Source organism: Seriola lalandi, unplaced genomic scaffold (assembly GCF_002814215.2).
Source record: "Seriola lalandi dorsalis isolate HSWRI2012SDOR001 ecotype SW California unplaced genomic scaffold, Sedor1 jcf7180002054474, whole genome shotgun sequence".
Lineage (NCBI taxonomy): Eukaryota > Metazoa > Chordata > Actinopteri > Carangiformes > Carangidae > Seriola > Seriola lalandi.
In genome coordinates this window covers 237,890-256,117 of record NW_019525027.1, presented here as the reverse complement: position 1 = coordinate 256,117, position 18,228 = coordinate 237,890, and the positions used below count along the sequence as shown (strand labels likewise).

Here is an 18,228-nt window from a genome sequence, read left to right as displayed (position 1 = left end):
CACATGTAGCCGTAACACCACAAGGGGTGTGATAGCTTGTAAGTATCATAGTGATGTGTCTAGCTGAAAAGTAGCTACAGTCACGGTGGAGAATACAGTGCAAATTGTAGAGCTATGCATTCATACTGACTGTAGTTTTATATACTGTATAAAAACATATTATAAAAGAATGAAAACAACAATAATCAGCTACATCTTTGTTTTGTTTTTGCTGTCACCAATAAATAAAACATAGGTTTGTCTGTATTTGTCTATGTCTACTGAGCTATGTAATTAGGAACTAATTATTTGGAAAATAGACATAGTATTCAGTTGGTAAACTTGCAGTTAATGAATTCAAAATCATAATTGAATTGTAAGTTTGAATTGGGTGAACTTACAATTAAAACTAAAATAAAACAAATATGGAGAATTAAGTTTTCAGTAATACATGAATATTGAATGGGCATTTTTATTTCAAAGAATTTACTATTTTTTACCATAATCAGTAATATAGAGTCGTTTCAGGAAACATAAGACTGTTACCACTGAAAATCAACATTACTGTTCTTTACTTGAGGCAAAGACTTTCTTCAAATACCAAGAATCATATATGATTTCCACTTAATTAAACTCACAGCATGGACAGAAATAGCTCGCATGCGAACAATGCTGCTAAAAAAGTACTTAATTATCAAATAGGGCCAGGGGTGTGATTACTGGAAACAGGGAATCTAACTGTAGGAAATATGGACAAGCAAGCTTTAGACAGACACATCACACAAATGCTGCTGGCATGAACAACAGAGTGAAAAAAAAAAAAAAAAATTACAGGACGGTGCTACAAAGTGGATCAATAGCGAACAAGTGCTGCAGTACTGGCTTGATAATAGCTCCAGCATTCTGTCCTTGACTCAAACAATAGACGCTCTTCACTATTTATCGAAGGGCTTCACCATGGTAACCGGCAACGGTGAAGATACAGGAATGGCCTTTGCTCCCAATAAATAATTATGTGTTTGCTTTGTTGTGGTGTGTCCATCTGAAACAACAAGAAAAAGGTAATCAAAATATCAGATCGCATTTAACTCATAAACCCAATTTTATTTATTTTGAACCTTGATGCCTCTATGTCCCCATACAATACATTCAGTATATACATTTGGCCATGAGGGACTGTACAGAGATATGTTATAGTAGTGCATACATACGTGGCACGAAAATGTACACAAAGGAAACTCATACATGCCACTTTACCACAGTAAAGTGATACACAAAATACACACAGGGCAAGTCAGTGGCTGATGGCTGCTTACACCAGTACACAAATACACTCACACACACCCACACAAACACTGTTTCATGCATGCACATTTGTGTGTACACACACTCACTTTAAGACACTTCTAAGGGAGGAGAAGGGCTCTTTCAGGTTCTCGTAATAGAAATATACGAATTTAAAGAGTGTGTCTGCTGATTGCAGCAAATCCCTAACCCCTGTCCTCACACCCTCCGCTCTGGCTCTCCCTTATTCCTCCCCTTCCCTCCATCTCCCCGTTTTCCCTTTCTCTCTCAAAGCTAAGGCCTCTCTCTCTCCCTCTCTCTCTCTAGGCAGTGTGGCCATCATACTCAGGCTCTTTCCTACAGTAGAGAAATACTCATGAGCAGCAGTAACTAAATAAAGAGCCTCTACTGTTTGATCTCTTAAACAGGGAACATTTAGAAACATAAAAGATACAACACACTTATAGTTTATTTTAAATTTTGCATTTCTTCTTAGGATATCTTCTTTCAAGGAAAAACATAGGTCCACTGCAACAACATACTATTCCCTACTAAAGCTGTAGAGGTTGCCTCATCACACAAACAGACACCCTCATGTGACATACTGTACTCATCTGATGACAGCCATGTCTCACTTACTGCACTGACAAAATAAACGACTCTATACATCCCACTTTCTGCAAGCCACTTTTACTAATCAGGTCATCCTGCTGATTATATTATACTTCCCTGTGGACATTTTGTACCATCACATGTTAACATTTGGTGGAGGCACACACTCCAATCATCTTCCCTTCAATGACTGCAGTTTAAAGTTGCATAGCGCACAGCGGAGATATAGTCAAAGCCAAAATTGATTTGACTTTGTATATACAGTGGTCATGTTCGCTAAAGTCAGCTTCTAATTCCTAGCGTCAGTCTTTTTCATCTTGGACAAAGCCACCAAAATTTCAAATTTTACTTGGATTTGTTCATTAAACCACCAACCATTTGAATTTTGCAACTCATAAGACTGACAAAGGTTTTCTCTGAACCCACAGTTTGACCATACAAGCATTAGGCACTCTCATTATACACTCAAATCAGTGCCCTCTTACTGTGACTGGTCAGCAATATTGTATGCTGCAGGCTCAAATTTTATTGGATCTGTTACAATAAACTGCAGAGAGCAGGCCACAAGGCAGACATTTCATTCCCATGAGTTGCTAAAATCAAATGTGGTTGATGAGTGAATTCAAGAAGAAAAATAAAATTAGTGAGTCCTAGGGCTGAATTCTAGTTTAAGGGAGAAAAAAAAAAAAAGGCGCTGACAACCAAATATATTCAAGCAATAACTGTCAGCAGTTTGTACCAGTAGGGTTAAAAACACACTGGGACTCAGAAAGTCTGTGCACACATTCCCATTTGCATACACATCCGCGTGCACGTGAACACGTTGGGACACCTGCACACTCACGCACATGCACATCTGGTAAGTAAAGGGTAGATGATAGATTTTACTGCTAAGCGGAAATATGACAGGTTGAAGGTAGGTGTTTATCAGGTTCAAACAGGCTGCGCTGTGATTGGTCCAAGGAGAATATGCCATCATCTCTCATGTGAGGCTTGACAATCCCGTTGGTCAGGAGATGCCTTGACTCGTGTCCCAGAGTCAGGCCACTGAGGCAAACGTGCATTTAGCAGAACTTGAAGCAACGAAAAAATGCAAAGCACCACAGTAAAAGAGGCTGGAGTAGTCCCAAAAACACGATCACATCGGCACAGGACAGTGAGGGCGAGGGGGGGGGGGGGCGCCGGGCCATCACAAAGGAGTAACACATCAGTAATAATTACCCCAGAATAAATTACAGTCACAGAACAATCGTTAAAAGCAGAATTGGAAATCATCTGATCTCGCGGACTGATTTGATCCATGCATTATAAGGCATTAACCAAACATTTGTTACTGACATCACACAGTATCATATTAGTGACTATACATACAATTGCTGATCTGGAAAATCTGTTCTTCTTTTTTTTTTTTTATGAAAATGTTTTCTTAAAAAAAAACTTGGATTAACTGTATTAAAAAACATATTCCTAAAACCAATAATGCAATTTTAAGGGAATTGGGAATGTCGAAGGGAGGGCAGATCGATGTCTGCAATCCCATTGTACCTATTGATCTGCAGATGGGCGAATGAAATTGATTTTCTGAGGTAGACAATGCAGGCATATTTCATTCTCCCGATGCAAAGCCATTCTAAGCAGGGGTAGTGGGGGTAATTCGGTCCATTTGGACAGGCTCTGGTCTCTAGCCTCAGCCAATTGTACTGTGTCAGATGGGATGACCCATCCATCATGCTCTCCTGCCTGTCTCACCACTATGGTACTTACACTGTCATTGGCGTGATACACCCACTCAGTGATGGATAGCAGTCAGCATGCACTATGACAAGATAGAGAGATCAGTCTGCACAGCTCACAGGCCTGTTGTCTCCATGTGGGGGACTCACTGTTCATACGAGGCCAGTTTATTCAATATCCCATGTGGACAATATCCTTTAACATGCCTCATAAAAGTCGCTTCCCTGGCACGGCTCTTACAATCTTCAAGTCCCCTTACAAACAATTACAGTATCAGTAGAGCCTAACCAAACAAGAAAATCAGACGAACTTGTTCATACACAATTGCCATGATGTGCACTCGTAGGAAAAACGGTACAACAAGTTATGATAGTAGGTACACCCCAGTGACAAATGTTACAATGTTGTACCTTTCTTTTTTCTTTGAGTGTTAAGTGCTGGGGGAAGTCAGCTCAAGAGTAAATGAAATTATGTTCATCAGATAGTCAGTCTGCGATGTAATGAAGTGGGTGCCTGTCATAAATAAAATAAAATAAAATAACATAAAATAAAATAACAAAGACTTGCAAACATTGAGTCTGTAAGTATGAGAAACTATGCAGTAGGCCTTCAAAACAGGTCTGGATTCTGTCGGCCAGTGAGGTGAGTCAGGATCAGCAGTTTGGGATGCAACTGTTTGTCTTCCCATGAGCTGAGAGGGCTCTGTCCAGAAGGACAGGAAGACTGGAGCCACAGGGTGGACCAGTGAGTACTGCAGGGCCCGATGCCTGCAGGTGACCCATTGCACTATAGAGTCCTGATGGCTACAGGGTAGAGCAGGGACATGTGTTCGGCACCCTTGATGGGCAGCTTGCGGCTGGAGTAGAAATGGATAATCTCAGGCACGCTGTCAAAAGGGCAGCTGTTTTGGCCCAGGATGTACTTGCTCTCTTTTGTCCGCGACAGCTTCATGTGCATGAAGCCCTGGCTGCTCCTGGAGACAGAGAAAGACAAAAGACAGGGACAGAAAACATGTTCTTAGTTCAATAAAAACAAGATCAAGAGTGTGTGTCATACAAAATATTTTCGGAATTGTTGCATAGTATTTATGTTATATCCCATCTAGGGGTGGCCAGGACACAACAGGAATCCCCCATCTTCCCCAAGTAGCCACAAACAAATTTCTAAATGTAACAACCGGTGTTTTTATATACAGGAGAGAGTGACTTATAACTTCAGGGTGGATACAGGCCAAAATAACAAACAAAACAAGTTTACCTGAAAACAAAACATCAACATAACTTGCCTAAAGATAACCAAACCAAAATACATCAACTAAGCTCCCTCTCTAACAAAAACAGGAGAAAAGGTGATCATAAAGAAAAAGGCAGTCCACCCCTACAAACTCTCAAAATATCACAAGGCATGGCGGAGAACAAGTGTGGCCAGTCGAGACTGGCGGAAGAAGCGGGTCTCTCCCCTTGCTGCTTAGCCGCGCCATCTTGGCTCTTTAAGTCTTGGTGGACAGGGACAGGAGCCAATCAGCTGCCACTGCGAAAGCTGCGCCCCAATCACGGGCTTGTCCCGGGTAAACACTAATTTGCATATAATCACATCGCGCCACCTGTCAAGCCACAAAAAGAAGCAAACATACAACAAAAATAGCAGTATAGACCACAGCCGTAACAATTTAGGAATGCTACTTTTATGTGCATGTCATAACAAAGTAAAGTCTATGGAAACAAGAGTGCCAATCTGTCTTGTAGATGTTAAGATATTTCACTGGCTAAGTCTAAACTTTGACCTGTAGATAGTGCTACATGAAAAAAGAGGGGGGGGGGTCACCAAAGTCATTAGGTGTCGCCTTCTGGGAACTGTGGATATCTGTGCACATTTTTATGAAAATTAATCCGATAGTTGCTGAGATATTTCAGTCTGGAACAAAGTGGTGGATCCACTGAAAGACAGGCTGACAATGCCATCCCTAGAGCAACGCCATTACCATGGCTAAAAATATAATACATAAAGAGAGAGGTATGTAAGGATGAACCTGAATATATGAGAAACTCAGCAGATCACCCCTCTTTGACAGCCCATTTCTCATTTACTCCCGCAGTAGCTGCTCCCTACAGTACGTGACAATGTTCTGAAAGCTGGATTACCTCTGATAACTTTAGAGCTGTCTGGGGAGCAGACTAAAAGGCAGGTTGCTTAAGGGTCTGGGTTTCACATCCAGAGCATAAGGATGTTGCTAATGAACCCCCGGGATGAATCACTTAAGCTCAAGAAATAAATGCACAGCAAATTAAAAGCTCCCAGTGTGTTTCTAGGACCCTTCGATCAATACATTTTACACCTTGCCAGTAATCTTAAGCCTTAGAATTGAAAATTACTTTCTTTGGGGGGGAGGGGTTGTTAAGTGATGCAACAGTAAGCTTTAGCAAGGGGCTGATACAAAACTAATGGCCCCTATATCCTGTAATAAATATACTATTTTGATTGTTTCTCTTTACAAAATACATTAGCATAATAGCCTTTTCAATCAGCAGCTAATGCTTCTAGTTATGATTGCTGTAGGCTCAGATACTATGCACTCACTTTCTACAAGTGGACATTATGGCCTGTCATCAACATAATGTGCATCTGCTATCACCACACTAAACTCCCACTGGATTTTTTTTTTCCTAATCTGAAATATAACTCCAGCTGCTGAAATGAAATGAAAAAAAAAAAAAAAAAACGACAAGCGGGAACCCCAAGCATTACCAATTCTCACCAACCCTTTCTGTGACAAGCAGCCGAGTCCTGTTGAGGAACAGGACTCTCATATAGTTAGTTAGGGGAGAAATTTAGTCAATCAACAAACCTGCAGTATGTTGAGGGAATATTATTCTGACAGTGACAGGCAAAAGAACACATTTCAGTTTTAATAAGATGGGGTGGTCAAGTGTTTATGAGGTTTAAACGCCATGCTCTGCTTTTCCACTTAGATTTGTTCCTATCATTTTCGTTATTATATGGGTTCACGAATAATTAGGCAGACAAACTAAAGCAACTACTGTTTTTGAGGTCATTGAATATATTCTCACTGTAAATACATGTACATATTTGCGGATGTGCCCATTATCCGTAAAGAACAGGAGCAAGGACTGGGCTTTAGGCACCTTGAATGAGAGGCAAGTCCATTCTTTACTTATCTCGTAATTGCATGTGCAAAGCCTGCGGATGTGTTCTCTCCCTCATGCACAGAGAGAAACACTGAAGTGGGGGAGAAAAAAAAGCAAAGAACATAGAGGGTTCAATTGAGGGTCATCCATCAAGAATAAGAACATATTCAAACCAATGCAAAGTCATAGCTTCCTGTGAGATTATGCTTTATCTCAACAGATGAGTCCAATCCTTTTAATGTTGCTGTGATTAGAATTATTATGACAGACAGACTATGAAGCTGTGGAACCCTATGTACTGTATACGGCAGATGATGGAAAATATTTCACGTATTTCAAACACTTCGCTGCTGACATTTTTTCTTTTTCTTTTTTTTAGGTGAGCTGGGGTAAAAAGCTGCAGGCTGAAGTAAACACAACTATCAGACTTGTCCATTACTGTGCCTCTGGCCTCGATATTTGAGCATGACATTAACAAGTTCATCATGATTGGAGGAGAGCAGGACAAATTTCCCTTGCCACAGGTCTCTACAATTCCACCATTCTGCAAGTGGTGCCAGGAGAGCTCATTTGAAAAAAAAAAAAAAAAAATCCTCCCTGCTAAGCATGTTTGAAGAATCTTCATGCAGAGCGTTGGGAGACAGGTGTCAGGTTACAGAGAGCCACACTTAAAAAGGCAAATACATCAATAGCATAATTTTTAGATCCCCAACTGATTTTCCAGTCTGTGTTCAGGGCGGCTTATCATGTTACAGTCCTGCAGAGACAGAAACCAGGACAACACAGCAATACAGCACAGCTGCTGATAAAATTAATACGGGGCTATTTTTGAGAAGACAGGCCTTTGTGGTGTTATCATATCCCTGTGTTTGTGGGCTTCTATTGTGTAATCGGGATTAATCTCACTGGGGAGGTTTGCTGTCCTGTTTATTGAGGTCTATGACTTTGATTTGAACCCTGTAGACCTCAAAACAGGAACAGCCCGACAGCAATCACCGCTTATCTCCCCCTGCGACGTATTGGATTGCTCTATGAATGATGTTCTCAGTGTTATGAATCTATTGCATCAGAAAAAAAGGCAAAGTCATCTGCCAAACGATAATGATCCCTGGCAGAAGCAATGACCTTTTTAAGCATTACTGGGCATCAGATATCCTGCGTGCCCATTATTTCATATGAGCACAAATTGAATGAGCCTACCCAGGATGATCCTTAACCATTCTGTAAGACACAATTGATGAAAAACGGATATAGTTGGTGGTGTGGAGCAGGCTCAGAAGTTTAAGAAACAAAATCTGTCATTTAGGTTCAGTCTGGTTGATTTGTCTCAAGTGCGCAACATAAAGGAAACCTGATCTTTTGTGTCTGACTATAATAATAATAATATTAATAATAATAATAATAATAAAACCATCATAAAAGCATGAAGCGTCTTTCTAAGATGAGTACGATTTCAGATGCAAAGACTTTTTGGTTGCTCTTTCAATTCGCTATCTAATTTGACTTTAGCTGTGCTCCGGCATCAAACCGTTTCTGTTCGATAGGTTTTCTTCTTTCACTGACAATTTCTCTGCTCAGCCAGTGGAAACACGCTGTGCAGGGCTCTCTCATGAGGTGAAGACACTGTGCTCTGAGAGACTTTTGAAGGCTTTAATATGTTTCAAACACCTAAAAGGTTTCTCGCCACAGAAAGAAAACAAAGAGAGATAAGGATAGGTGGGAAGGTAGAGGGTGTGAAAAGAAAAAAGGGGTTAGGAGGGCACAACAGACAGAAAATGCTATCCGTCAGGCCAGAGCACTCCTGAAGCTGAAGGTCCGAGCAACGTCTGTCTTTATCAATAATGCAATACACATAGGTGCCACCTCATGGCCTTATACATTTTTCAGCAACCTCATACATGGAGGATCTTCACCTTGGGTTTGCGCTCATTTTCAGTGGCAGGAGGGGAGGCGTGTGAGAAGGCTGAACTCAGAATCACCTCCGCCTGCAGCGCTGCGGCACCTGTCACTCCCACGAATCAGCCCGCTGATTGTTTTCTAGGCTCAAGCCAAACGCACGAAACATGAGGTTCTGCGATGCCGAGGAACTGATTCACACAAATATACACATCAATGCCGACACGCACGCACGCACACACACATAGAGTTAGAAACCTTCAGGAAACATGTTCTATGCCAATGACTTGCTCATTTTTAAAACTGAATGTGAATCATTTATACTTGAATTGCTCGACTTGAATAACTGCATCAAAAACTGAGTGGCATAATTTGATATTGAATTTATTATTATATATTTATATTATATTATATATTTATTATTATTTTAACTGAATTCCAATAAACTTGAAACTGAATATAATATCATGAAATTGAACTCTCCCTGTCAGATATCCAGCGTGCAAATACAGTAAATCGTGAGCACTTTTCCATGACATTACAATATATAGAAAAAAACTGCTTAACTACTTAACACAAATGAAACCCATTGGCCTTGATGCCAAGCTAATTACTCTTTAGAAGCTAATTTCTTCACAGCCTTGCTATCAAATTTGCCATCATCAAAGCCAACCTCATTCACTGAAGGAATAGTAGCCATAGCCTGCAGTCTGCTTAAGGCCATCAGGTCACCCCTGAATCCCATTCTGCTTTAGGCCCCAAAGACCTTTAGGCTGGACCTGGAGTCAACTACCTGGCAAATGTGGTAAGAGTAAGTCCAGGTCAAACTATGCTACAGGTCCCACTGAGCCACAGGATTGAAACATCTCTACTGTACTGAAAGTAATTCAGTCTTCTCAGCATGGCTTTTTTCTTTTACTGTTCTTCTACTCCTCAGTGTGACAAACAGCTATTACAGGTGCCACAGAAATCAACTCCCAACTTGCTTTTAGTTTCTCCAAACCATAGCCTTTAGCTCAGAGAGGCGTGGCAAGAAGATGGTAAAGCTAAAATAAAGCTTCTCTCACCTTTCCAACCGAGTTGCCCATTAACAAAACACTTTACTGTACCCGCCTATTACCTGCTCTAATAGTGCAGCTCATTATTGAGGGTCAGACGGACAGCCGTGGGATGTGAATTAGTGTAAATACATGAATGTTAGTAAGGCCATTACTGAGGCATTTTTAAACTCACACTAAATCAAATAAAACTTTTATTTAAGATGTTGCTTGGCAACATCTTTAGCAACTTTCCAGTGCCTACTGGTCTTCCTTCAAAAGAAAATATTAATTCATTCAATTAATCCAGCAATCAGCAATTTCATCTGAGGAGCTAAAACCCCCAGTGTTGGGTAATTTTCTTTTCACCGAAATAAAGAGATGGACTCATTTATTCTCTCCAACTTAAAAAAAAATATATAAAAAATATCATTATAGGTTTCTGTGATTCAGTTCTGGAGCACAGTTCTGTGCTTATTAATAATATAGGGAGTGATAATTTATAGATAAGATAAAGGTCTCGTCCACTTGGGACAACCTTACATCTTACATGCCTGTTTCATAGTTTATGATCTAACAATGAAAAATCCAGATTGGTTACACTAGCTGCTTCTTAATAATGCGTGGATGAATATTGTGCTGTTTTTGTGTGGTTTTGAAGTTCATGCTCTGGGGTTCGTACAGCTACAGTATTGTATATATAGGATCCATATAGGATACATGATCAATAGTTGTTATGCTGTTGACTATCCTGGATGTCCCAGAGGAAACATCTGTGTTGCCTTCAGGTCACAAACAAAAAGGTTGTGTATGCACTGTTACCATATCTGTGTTTATTTTCTTATTTTTTGGTTCGTAGTTCTTTTATGTTTGTTTACATTCAAGATAGGGATGTAATATATATATATATATATATATATAGAGATTGTCTCTTAACTATTGCCTGCTTGAATGTCATACTCATGGTTGGGCTGTGCATATTTGTGTGGTGACAGAGACAGTGTGTGTTTTGAAATGTGAATGTTTGAGGAGTCTAGTCCTCAACCAGTCAGACAGGGTTAGGGTTTTTTGTTCAGCATCAGTCATAGCCAGTAGTTGGTCGGCTAGCCAGCAGTTAGTAAGTTAGATTTTAGTCAGTCAGTAAGGCAGAAGAAGAAGCAGTTGCACAAGCCTAAGCAGATGATCAGTCACTGAGACGGGAAGTCAGACGGGGAGTCAGCTACAACAGCATGAAGAGAGTTGGAGCAATGAAAAGCATCGTCTCCCTGCCAAGATATATAAGCCTCCAGCTAGATGTGTTCTGCTGTAATAACAAAGGCTAATCAGTGTCTCTCAGCATATTATAGTTTCATCTCATCCGAAGGTCCTCACAGAATTGTGGAGATTTTTCTAAATGTCACATGGTTGAGCCTGCCTTGCAATGTAAAATGGACTTCATATAAAGTCGAGTGAAAAGAGCTTTTGTCAACAAGGACACTAAGATTTAATAGCTGAGAAATTAAAATTTCACAGTTGGTTTTGTCAATTTTTCAGACATTGACAAATTTCTGTTTATGTTTCTGACAGCGTTGCCCTGGCACTTGATCCTGGCAGCTAGGCGAAGTGAAAATCATCAAACCAAAACCACCATAGCTGTACATTTCTATCAAAAGAATGGGATGTGACCGAACCGCGGGCCTTCACGCTAAAGTAACCTCTACCAAATGTCAGACTAGACTACACCAATCACAGTGGCTCTTTTGAACTCTCTGCTGGGTGTGACACAGATCAGGGGTTGCTGATGAAGGGCACTATTAACTGAGTTGAGGGCACGTCAGAAAATCCAGGAGCCGACGATGTCAGAGGGGTTACCAGGGGGAGGAGGAGGACAAGGAACAGGCAGGATGTAGGTGGGAGACAGAGGTCTGAAAGGTGAAATTAATTTCCATACTGAAAAGGCAGAGTCAGCAGACTATTGGGGCACAGGTGTACAAGGACCTTTACAAGCAAGTTAGTTTTGTCCACTGTTTGTAATCCACCAGTAAACACGTGTAGCTGCTATGAAACTTGATACGTTTCTGTGTTCTGTGGACAAACACAGACTCTTGATTTTGCCAACTCTGTCACACTTTATCGGGCTAAATTGTATGGAGCTTGTGCAATTACTTTTTGACCCATCTGTAATGTGCTCTTGTGTATCTACTATAACAGCACAATATGTGATGAGATTGCTGTCCTTACTTGAGGGAGAGGGAGTAGTCGTTCTTGCTAGTCTCGCTGTTTCTCACCAGGTAGCTGGCCTCCTTACACAGCCTGAGCAGAGACTCTGCGTCTGTTCGGCTGATCGCTCCATGGTACCAGCTACAGTGACCAAGAGGAAACAGAGACAGAAGGCTTTACAGAGGAATGGTAGGAATAAAAGACAACAAGGGAAATCAAACAACAAGGGTCAAAGCTGCTCATGAACACAAAACAAAAACATGAACAGAAGGGCAAAAGTGGCGTATTTTAAATAATTAAAAAATTCCAGTCATGACAAAACAACACCAAGATCTGACTCACAACTGGCTTTCCAGGGGCATGGTGGGGTCAATACGCTCCCCGAGAGAGGAGCTGCAGTGGTCTAGTGACGTCATTTTAGTGTTGACCAGGCAGCCGCTGGAGTGTCGCTGCAGGGGGCGAGTTTTCCCGTCCTTTGTAGGAGACATTCGAGACTTCTCCACGCCATCAAACTGGACTGTAATAAAAAAGAAAATGCTGAAATCACCTGAAAGATTTTATTCTGGATATGTTTAACATTTAAAAACACATCCACAACTAAAATAACATTCACAATCAGTTCAAGGTCACTTGAAAGGGCTAGTGTGCTTAACAAGAAGCAGACATTTGTGAAAGTTATGACGTAATCTGCTGGTAAATGTTTCTACTGAACTAGATCAGCGCACTGCGCGAGAACTGAAATTTAGGTTGTGCTTTCACACACTCTCACACATAGTGTCACTTTGTGTAACTCCTCCAGCTGAAGGACATGTACACACAATGGAGGAGAAATAAATCAATTCTCCGCCACTGTGTACACATTCCACTGAGAGCAAATACACACACATGGAAACTTCCTCCAAACCACTCAAACAACCACATGTCTGTAAATACAGCCATATATTCTACAGTGTATGTCACTCTTTAAGAACACAAATGTATTCAATCATACAAACAAGCACACCTGAAAAATTCATATGCACAAATACAGAAAGTCGTACGTGCACATAAATCCCACGCATGAAGTACTGCAAGTTAAACATTAAACTGGCTTTTCAATCTCTCACGGTTAACTGTGGACATGACAAGCTCTCTTGGCAGCCTCACAGGGAAGTGTTGGAAAGCATGTGGGGGCTGGAGGTGACCTGTGCTCATGACATGACTAGCGAAGGTCACTGGGAAAATTCACAACCAATCAGCACACAGAAAAAAAAAAAAAAAGACTTTACATTTATTTACAAAAGCTAACATGAGAACAAAAGAGAAAATAATATTTATGAGGACAAGTGAAAGTGAATTTGCACTTCTGGCAGAGGGTTATGGAGGCCAAGGGAATGAAAGGCTCAACAGTGGAGGTTGTGGTCATCTGTATGTGTGTACATGTGTGTTTTAGCCGTTTTTCCTCTCAGCCATCCATCAGTATAATTGATGTCACAGCACCCTCTGCGTTGGAAAGACCTACCTAGAGCTACTGACATGCTTCTCAAGCCATAACGGAGGCCCGGCTTCCTACATCAACCGTATGACAAGCTTTAGCTGGAGATTGTTTTCTGCTTTGAGGCTTAAGATCAACATATCAAAGCTGAGCCTTTGATGGAAGGAGTTAGTATAGTATGAAGCTCACAGATTCCTTTGCAGTTCTCTGTCACTAATGGCCAGTCTTGCAACTAGTGTTTAATTACTCGGGCTGAACGTGGCAGCTACTGTACAGACAGACAGGCACTGTGATCTTCACAACATGTCGATGGAGATGGGCCTACAATTGTCTAGACTCGGCAGTTCAGTCAGATGATTGCATTACACTTTGTGAGCTTGCCAAGTGTTCCTACATCACGCTGAGTGGAGGGGCTGACAATATCAATCCATCAATTAAGGCTACAAGAGACAACACCACATCAACAAATTTCATTCAGCTTGTGGACACCCCTAAGTGAGGCTAAATGGGCAAACACATGACCCTCTGTAGATACAGTAAATTCAAAAATACATACAAATGGTGAAAACAGTAACTCTCTATTGCCAATCGGCTTTGATAGAGATTTAAAGAGAGCGACTTCTACTGAGACAGTAAACCTGTAGTGGTGCATCCTGGGATCTTGGTATCAGAGGTGGAAATACTTTTACTTGTAACCAAATATTTTTAAACTGTTGTATTATGACTTTTACTAAAGAATCTCATTAATTCTCCCAACACATCATGTGCCTGTGAGGGAACATGATCCAACAGCAGATAAAGATGCTGAGACACAAAGCTGCTGTTTGAGCTCCAACCACCAGGGGCTCCCCTTCACCTCCACACTCAACTCTGGGTTGAACTCGCTGGCCTTGAGCTCACTGATGCGTTTCCCTAAACATAAACTCATGGAAATGATTATTCCAAATGAGTCCAACTACTGTTGTTATCTTGGCCTCTTCACTTCAGTTCGTTATAGGGCTACAGCTGAGTCTTAAAATGACAGCCAAATTGTACTGCTGCATGACAGCTGGGTAAATTGTGGCTCTAACCTCAAGACTTGTAGAAGACTATGATCTTAAGCTTTGCCTCCTCATGGTCTGATGCTCGGACTATAGGCAGTCAAATGATGCTCCTGTGTAGTCTACATGAAAGATGTCATTAGTTCTCGACTTTTTTGTTTTTCCTGCAGTCCATTTGAACTACATGCTGACTGCTGGGAATACAGTGCGAGTAGGATGAATATACAGTATATGTGTAAGGGTGAGAAATAGCGTTTCCATGGAAACTGACCAAGGGGACAAGGGAGATGCATGTTTGCTCTGCTCATCCCCGTCAACGCTGACAGATCACAACATGAAGACGCAGCCAATTGCTCTCCCTCTATCTCCTCCCTTCACTTTTAATTTCTCTTCCTGTTTGCATACGTCTGGCCCTTCGTCTTTTTCTCCTCCTCACCTTCTCTTTTGATCTTTCCATCTCACACTCTCTGGCCCCATTTCTCTCGCTCAGTCCTTTCCTCTTTTTTTACACGTCTGTGGAGGAATGTCTCGACAAAAGAAAGGAGAGACAGAGCAGTAACAGCCTTGATCTGTTATCCCCAATGTTTCTGTCCAGATATAAATTATTCTTTAAACATCATATGTGTTTTTTTCTTCAATTCACCAGTGATCTACAGTAAACACTGGAAATGGTATCTGCTCTTGTGGCATAAGGATGAATGTTGCTATCTTGATTTCCCCACACAGTCCATCTCTCGGTGTATCTACAGCCCACTCAACCATCCGCCTGACCTCAGCTCTTCCCATTTCTTCCATTCTCTCAGTGCCCACACCGATTCCTCCTTCACCCTGAATTCAACACAATCAGTGCTTTATTTGACCTTGATTAAACCCCTCTTTCCTCCTCCACCTAGAAAGGGTTGACTAGCTATTCTCAGTGGAGCTCACCCTGTCAACCTTTCCTGTCAGAGCGGAGACTTTCCCAAAGGCAGAGTGCATAGTTCTACAACAAGAATATTACCCTGACGAGGGAGCCTCCAAACTAAACAAAAGCTATCACTTTATTTGCTCAAGTGTGAATGGTGCCATGTCTGCTTTGATTGCCAGCCATCTTACCAGCACTGGCTTCAAACTGTTGTAGAATTCTGCTTTAAGGCTGAATATCAATGGGAGCGAACCGAACTCATTCCCCTTTCATTCTCTGGAGCACACAGTCCGAGACATGGCCGACAGGAGATTGACGAGAGGATTGGGCCACAGGAGAACAAAAGCCCTGAGTGGCGGCTTAAGAGAGACAGGAGTGTGCACATACATCCAAGTGAACACACACGACTACACACATTCACACACAAAGACACATCACGTAAATATGCAGGGGCATGTGTGTGTGTGTTATTGCTATTGTTGCTTGTAAAGTGCAGCAAATGGAATCTGTGTATCAGATTGAAGTGTCCATCAGATGGTGACTGACGGCTGAAAGAAATGCCCCCTGCAGACACACAGCTTCCTTTAAAGAGCTCTACAAAATCAAAGTAAAGAAAATTAAACAGCAGAGGAGGTTGGGGAGAGAGGAAGAATGTGTGAGAGAGGGAGCTGATTGGCTACGACACAGATAAACACAGAGGTCAAAATGACATTTCCATGATTACACTATGACCAAAACAACATGAAGTGCAGCAGTGTATTACAGCAGAAGAGCGCACAACACAAAACAAAATAATGCCATAAGAACTCAAGTAAAAAAACATGAAATGGATTAGTAAACTTTTCAAGGGTGTCACTCTCCTCACTCTCGCTGGGCTTGTTTTCACTGCAGAGCCACAATGGAGCCACGACACTAAAACTGTAGTTACATTCATCACTGAGGCTGAAGTGAACAACCTGACTACTCTTCCCTCTCTTCACACACTCCTGCGCAAATTCCTCTAATTAAAATGGCTAATTAATTCTCATTTACTAATGGTACACTTATCAAAAAGGATGACTAGTCTGAGGGGCGAAGCGAGCCATCGACCGCTATATTGTGAGGTGAAAATTGAGTTTTCCAGCTAGAACGTGTGAAATGATTAACAGATCTGCATCTCATTAGAAAGCACTACACACTGAAAATAGTGCTCAGCGTGGTATGATACCTTCAAATAAATCACTCACTGTTTTATTGATATTAATTATGTGCATTGGGAACTTAAATAATGATTTGCTGGACGGCTTTTAATAAATGCTCTATTTTTAGAGCAGAGAAGTTTAATCTCTAATGATTTTGCCATCTGGGAATGCACTTTCTTCTTTTATATAAATACCAAAATGATATTCTAATTAGTTTTTTCAAGACAAAGGGATGACCCACCAAAGTGTCATCTAGGGGTTGTATTCAAAATTAAATCTGGATATCTTTTAATTTCTTCGTTTTCTTAAAGTCTTCTTACTGTGGATTAGAGGAAGGAGACGGTAGGAGAAATGCTTCAAAGTGTGGATAATTAATTCATGTCAAAAAACAAAGGCATTATACTCAGAAAAAAAGAGACCTCCATTTATATGTAGATGTAATATCTGCCCTGTCAAGCCTCATTTAAATTTTGGTAATGAGGTTGAGAAAACAAGACAGACTTCTTTGAAATGTCATGGATATTGTTTTACTCCTGCACTATATCAGAGCAAACCACAACAGCCTTTATAAAACACATACAGACCCTCAGCCTTTTACGCCGGCTGAGCCAGTGTTGAGTATGTAAACAATCCTGTGTATAATGGATGAGTAATGTCTTGGTGTGTGACAAGGGTCTGCCCGTATGCTGAGGTCAAGAGAGTGCATTGTAACTGTATTCGCAGGGGTCGTGGAGGTCATCAGCCCCCCCTGTGTCTGCCAAAGTGACCTTTGACCCCAAAGATGTAGAGTGGGGCCATACTGGCTCAGACAGAGAGAGGATCACTTTACAGCTGGACGCCAATCTTAAACCCACTCACATCACAGAGGGAACCAGAACCTTTCCCATGGATTTATGGACATAAATCAACTCCTTGCCCTTTCCTCGCCTACAGCACACAGCGGTGTCATCTTACATGGCCTCACTCTAAGTCTTCCCACTCTGCCAGGGGAAATCCCATTCCTGGCATTAGTTCTGCTACACGTCCTTCTTTTCCCTGGGTAATTACAGCAGTCAGAGTGTGAGTCTGTGGAACGGCTTCAGAAATCAACTAAAGGCTCTATTGGTTGAAAATAGATCAATTACTTGTCCATTGTGTTTGATAAGATGGTATATATGGTTAAACCTGAGGTGAAGAGACGCAAGTCATGAACTGAAATTGCCTCAAATGAGTTTGGTTTTTCAATTCATGTAAGCCACTTGTAGGGAACAGCAGGCCAGAGGGACATCTGGGACGGTTATGAGTATGTTGACAAGAGGAAATGGGGGTCACAGCGAACGGCAATTACCCATGCAGAAGGCAGTTCAGCACAATTAAAACTAATGAGCCTTCAGCCCTAAAACCTGCACAAGAGTTAGTGATTTTCTGCCACATGTAATCCAGATGGAAAAGTACGGCCATTACTGAGCTAATACCTCAAGTCATATTGCCCCTAAAAGATGTGAACTCTTTAAGTAAGTCATCACTGTCCAGCAGATTAAAAGGAATGCTTTCACACATTACGTATGCAACCTATCACATTCTAATGCTTCTGATTTAAAGGGAGCACACACAGTCTCTACTGGTCAAAGTCTTCATGAATGAAATCAGATAGACGAATAGACACACTGAAGGACATTGTTGGATGAATTGATGGATGGATGGATGGACAAATGGATTGTTGTATGGATGGACAGACAGACCAACAGGAAGGAGGGGGTTAG

The 18,228-nt window shown here is 41.3% G+C and overlaps 1 protein-coding gene across 3 annotated transcripts in view; it reads right to left on the bottom strand.

Annotated features, from left to right (window-relative positions):
- Positions 1 to 1,062: 1,062 nt before the first annotated feature.
- Positions 1,063 to 18,228, bottom strand: part of shf (Src homology 2 domain containing F) — a 96,625-nt gene continuing 79,459 nt past the window's right edge. For all 3 annotated transcript variants that reach the window (XM_023411990.2, XM_023411991.2, XM_023411992.2), the window contains 3 exons: positions 12,230 to 12,404; positions 11,909 to 12,028; positions 1,063 to 4,582 (listed from right to left, as the gene is read on the bottom strand). In XM_023411990.2, the coding sequence (XP_023267758.1) occupies positions 4,396 to 4,582; positions 11,909 to 12,028; positions 12,230 to 12,404 (482 nt within the window). In that variant the 3' untranslated portion in view covers positions 1,063 to 4,395. The remainder of the gene's footprint in view (positions 4,583 to 11,908; positions 12,029 to 12,229; positions 12,405 to 18,228) is intronic.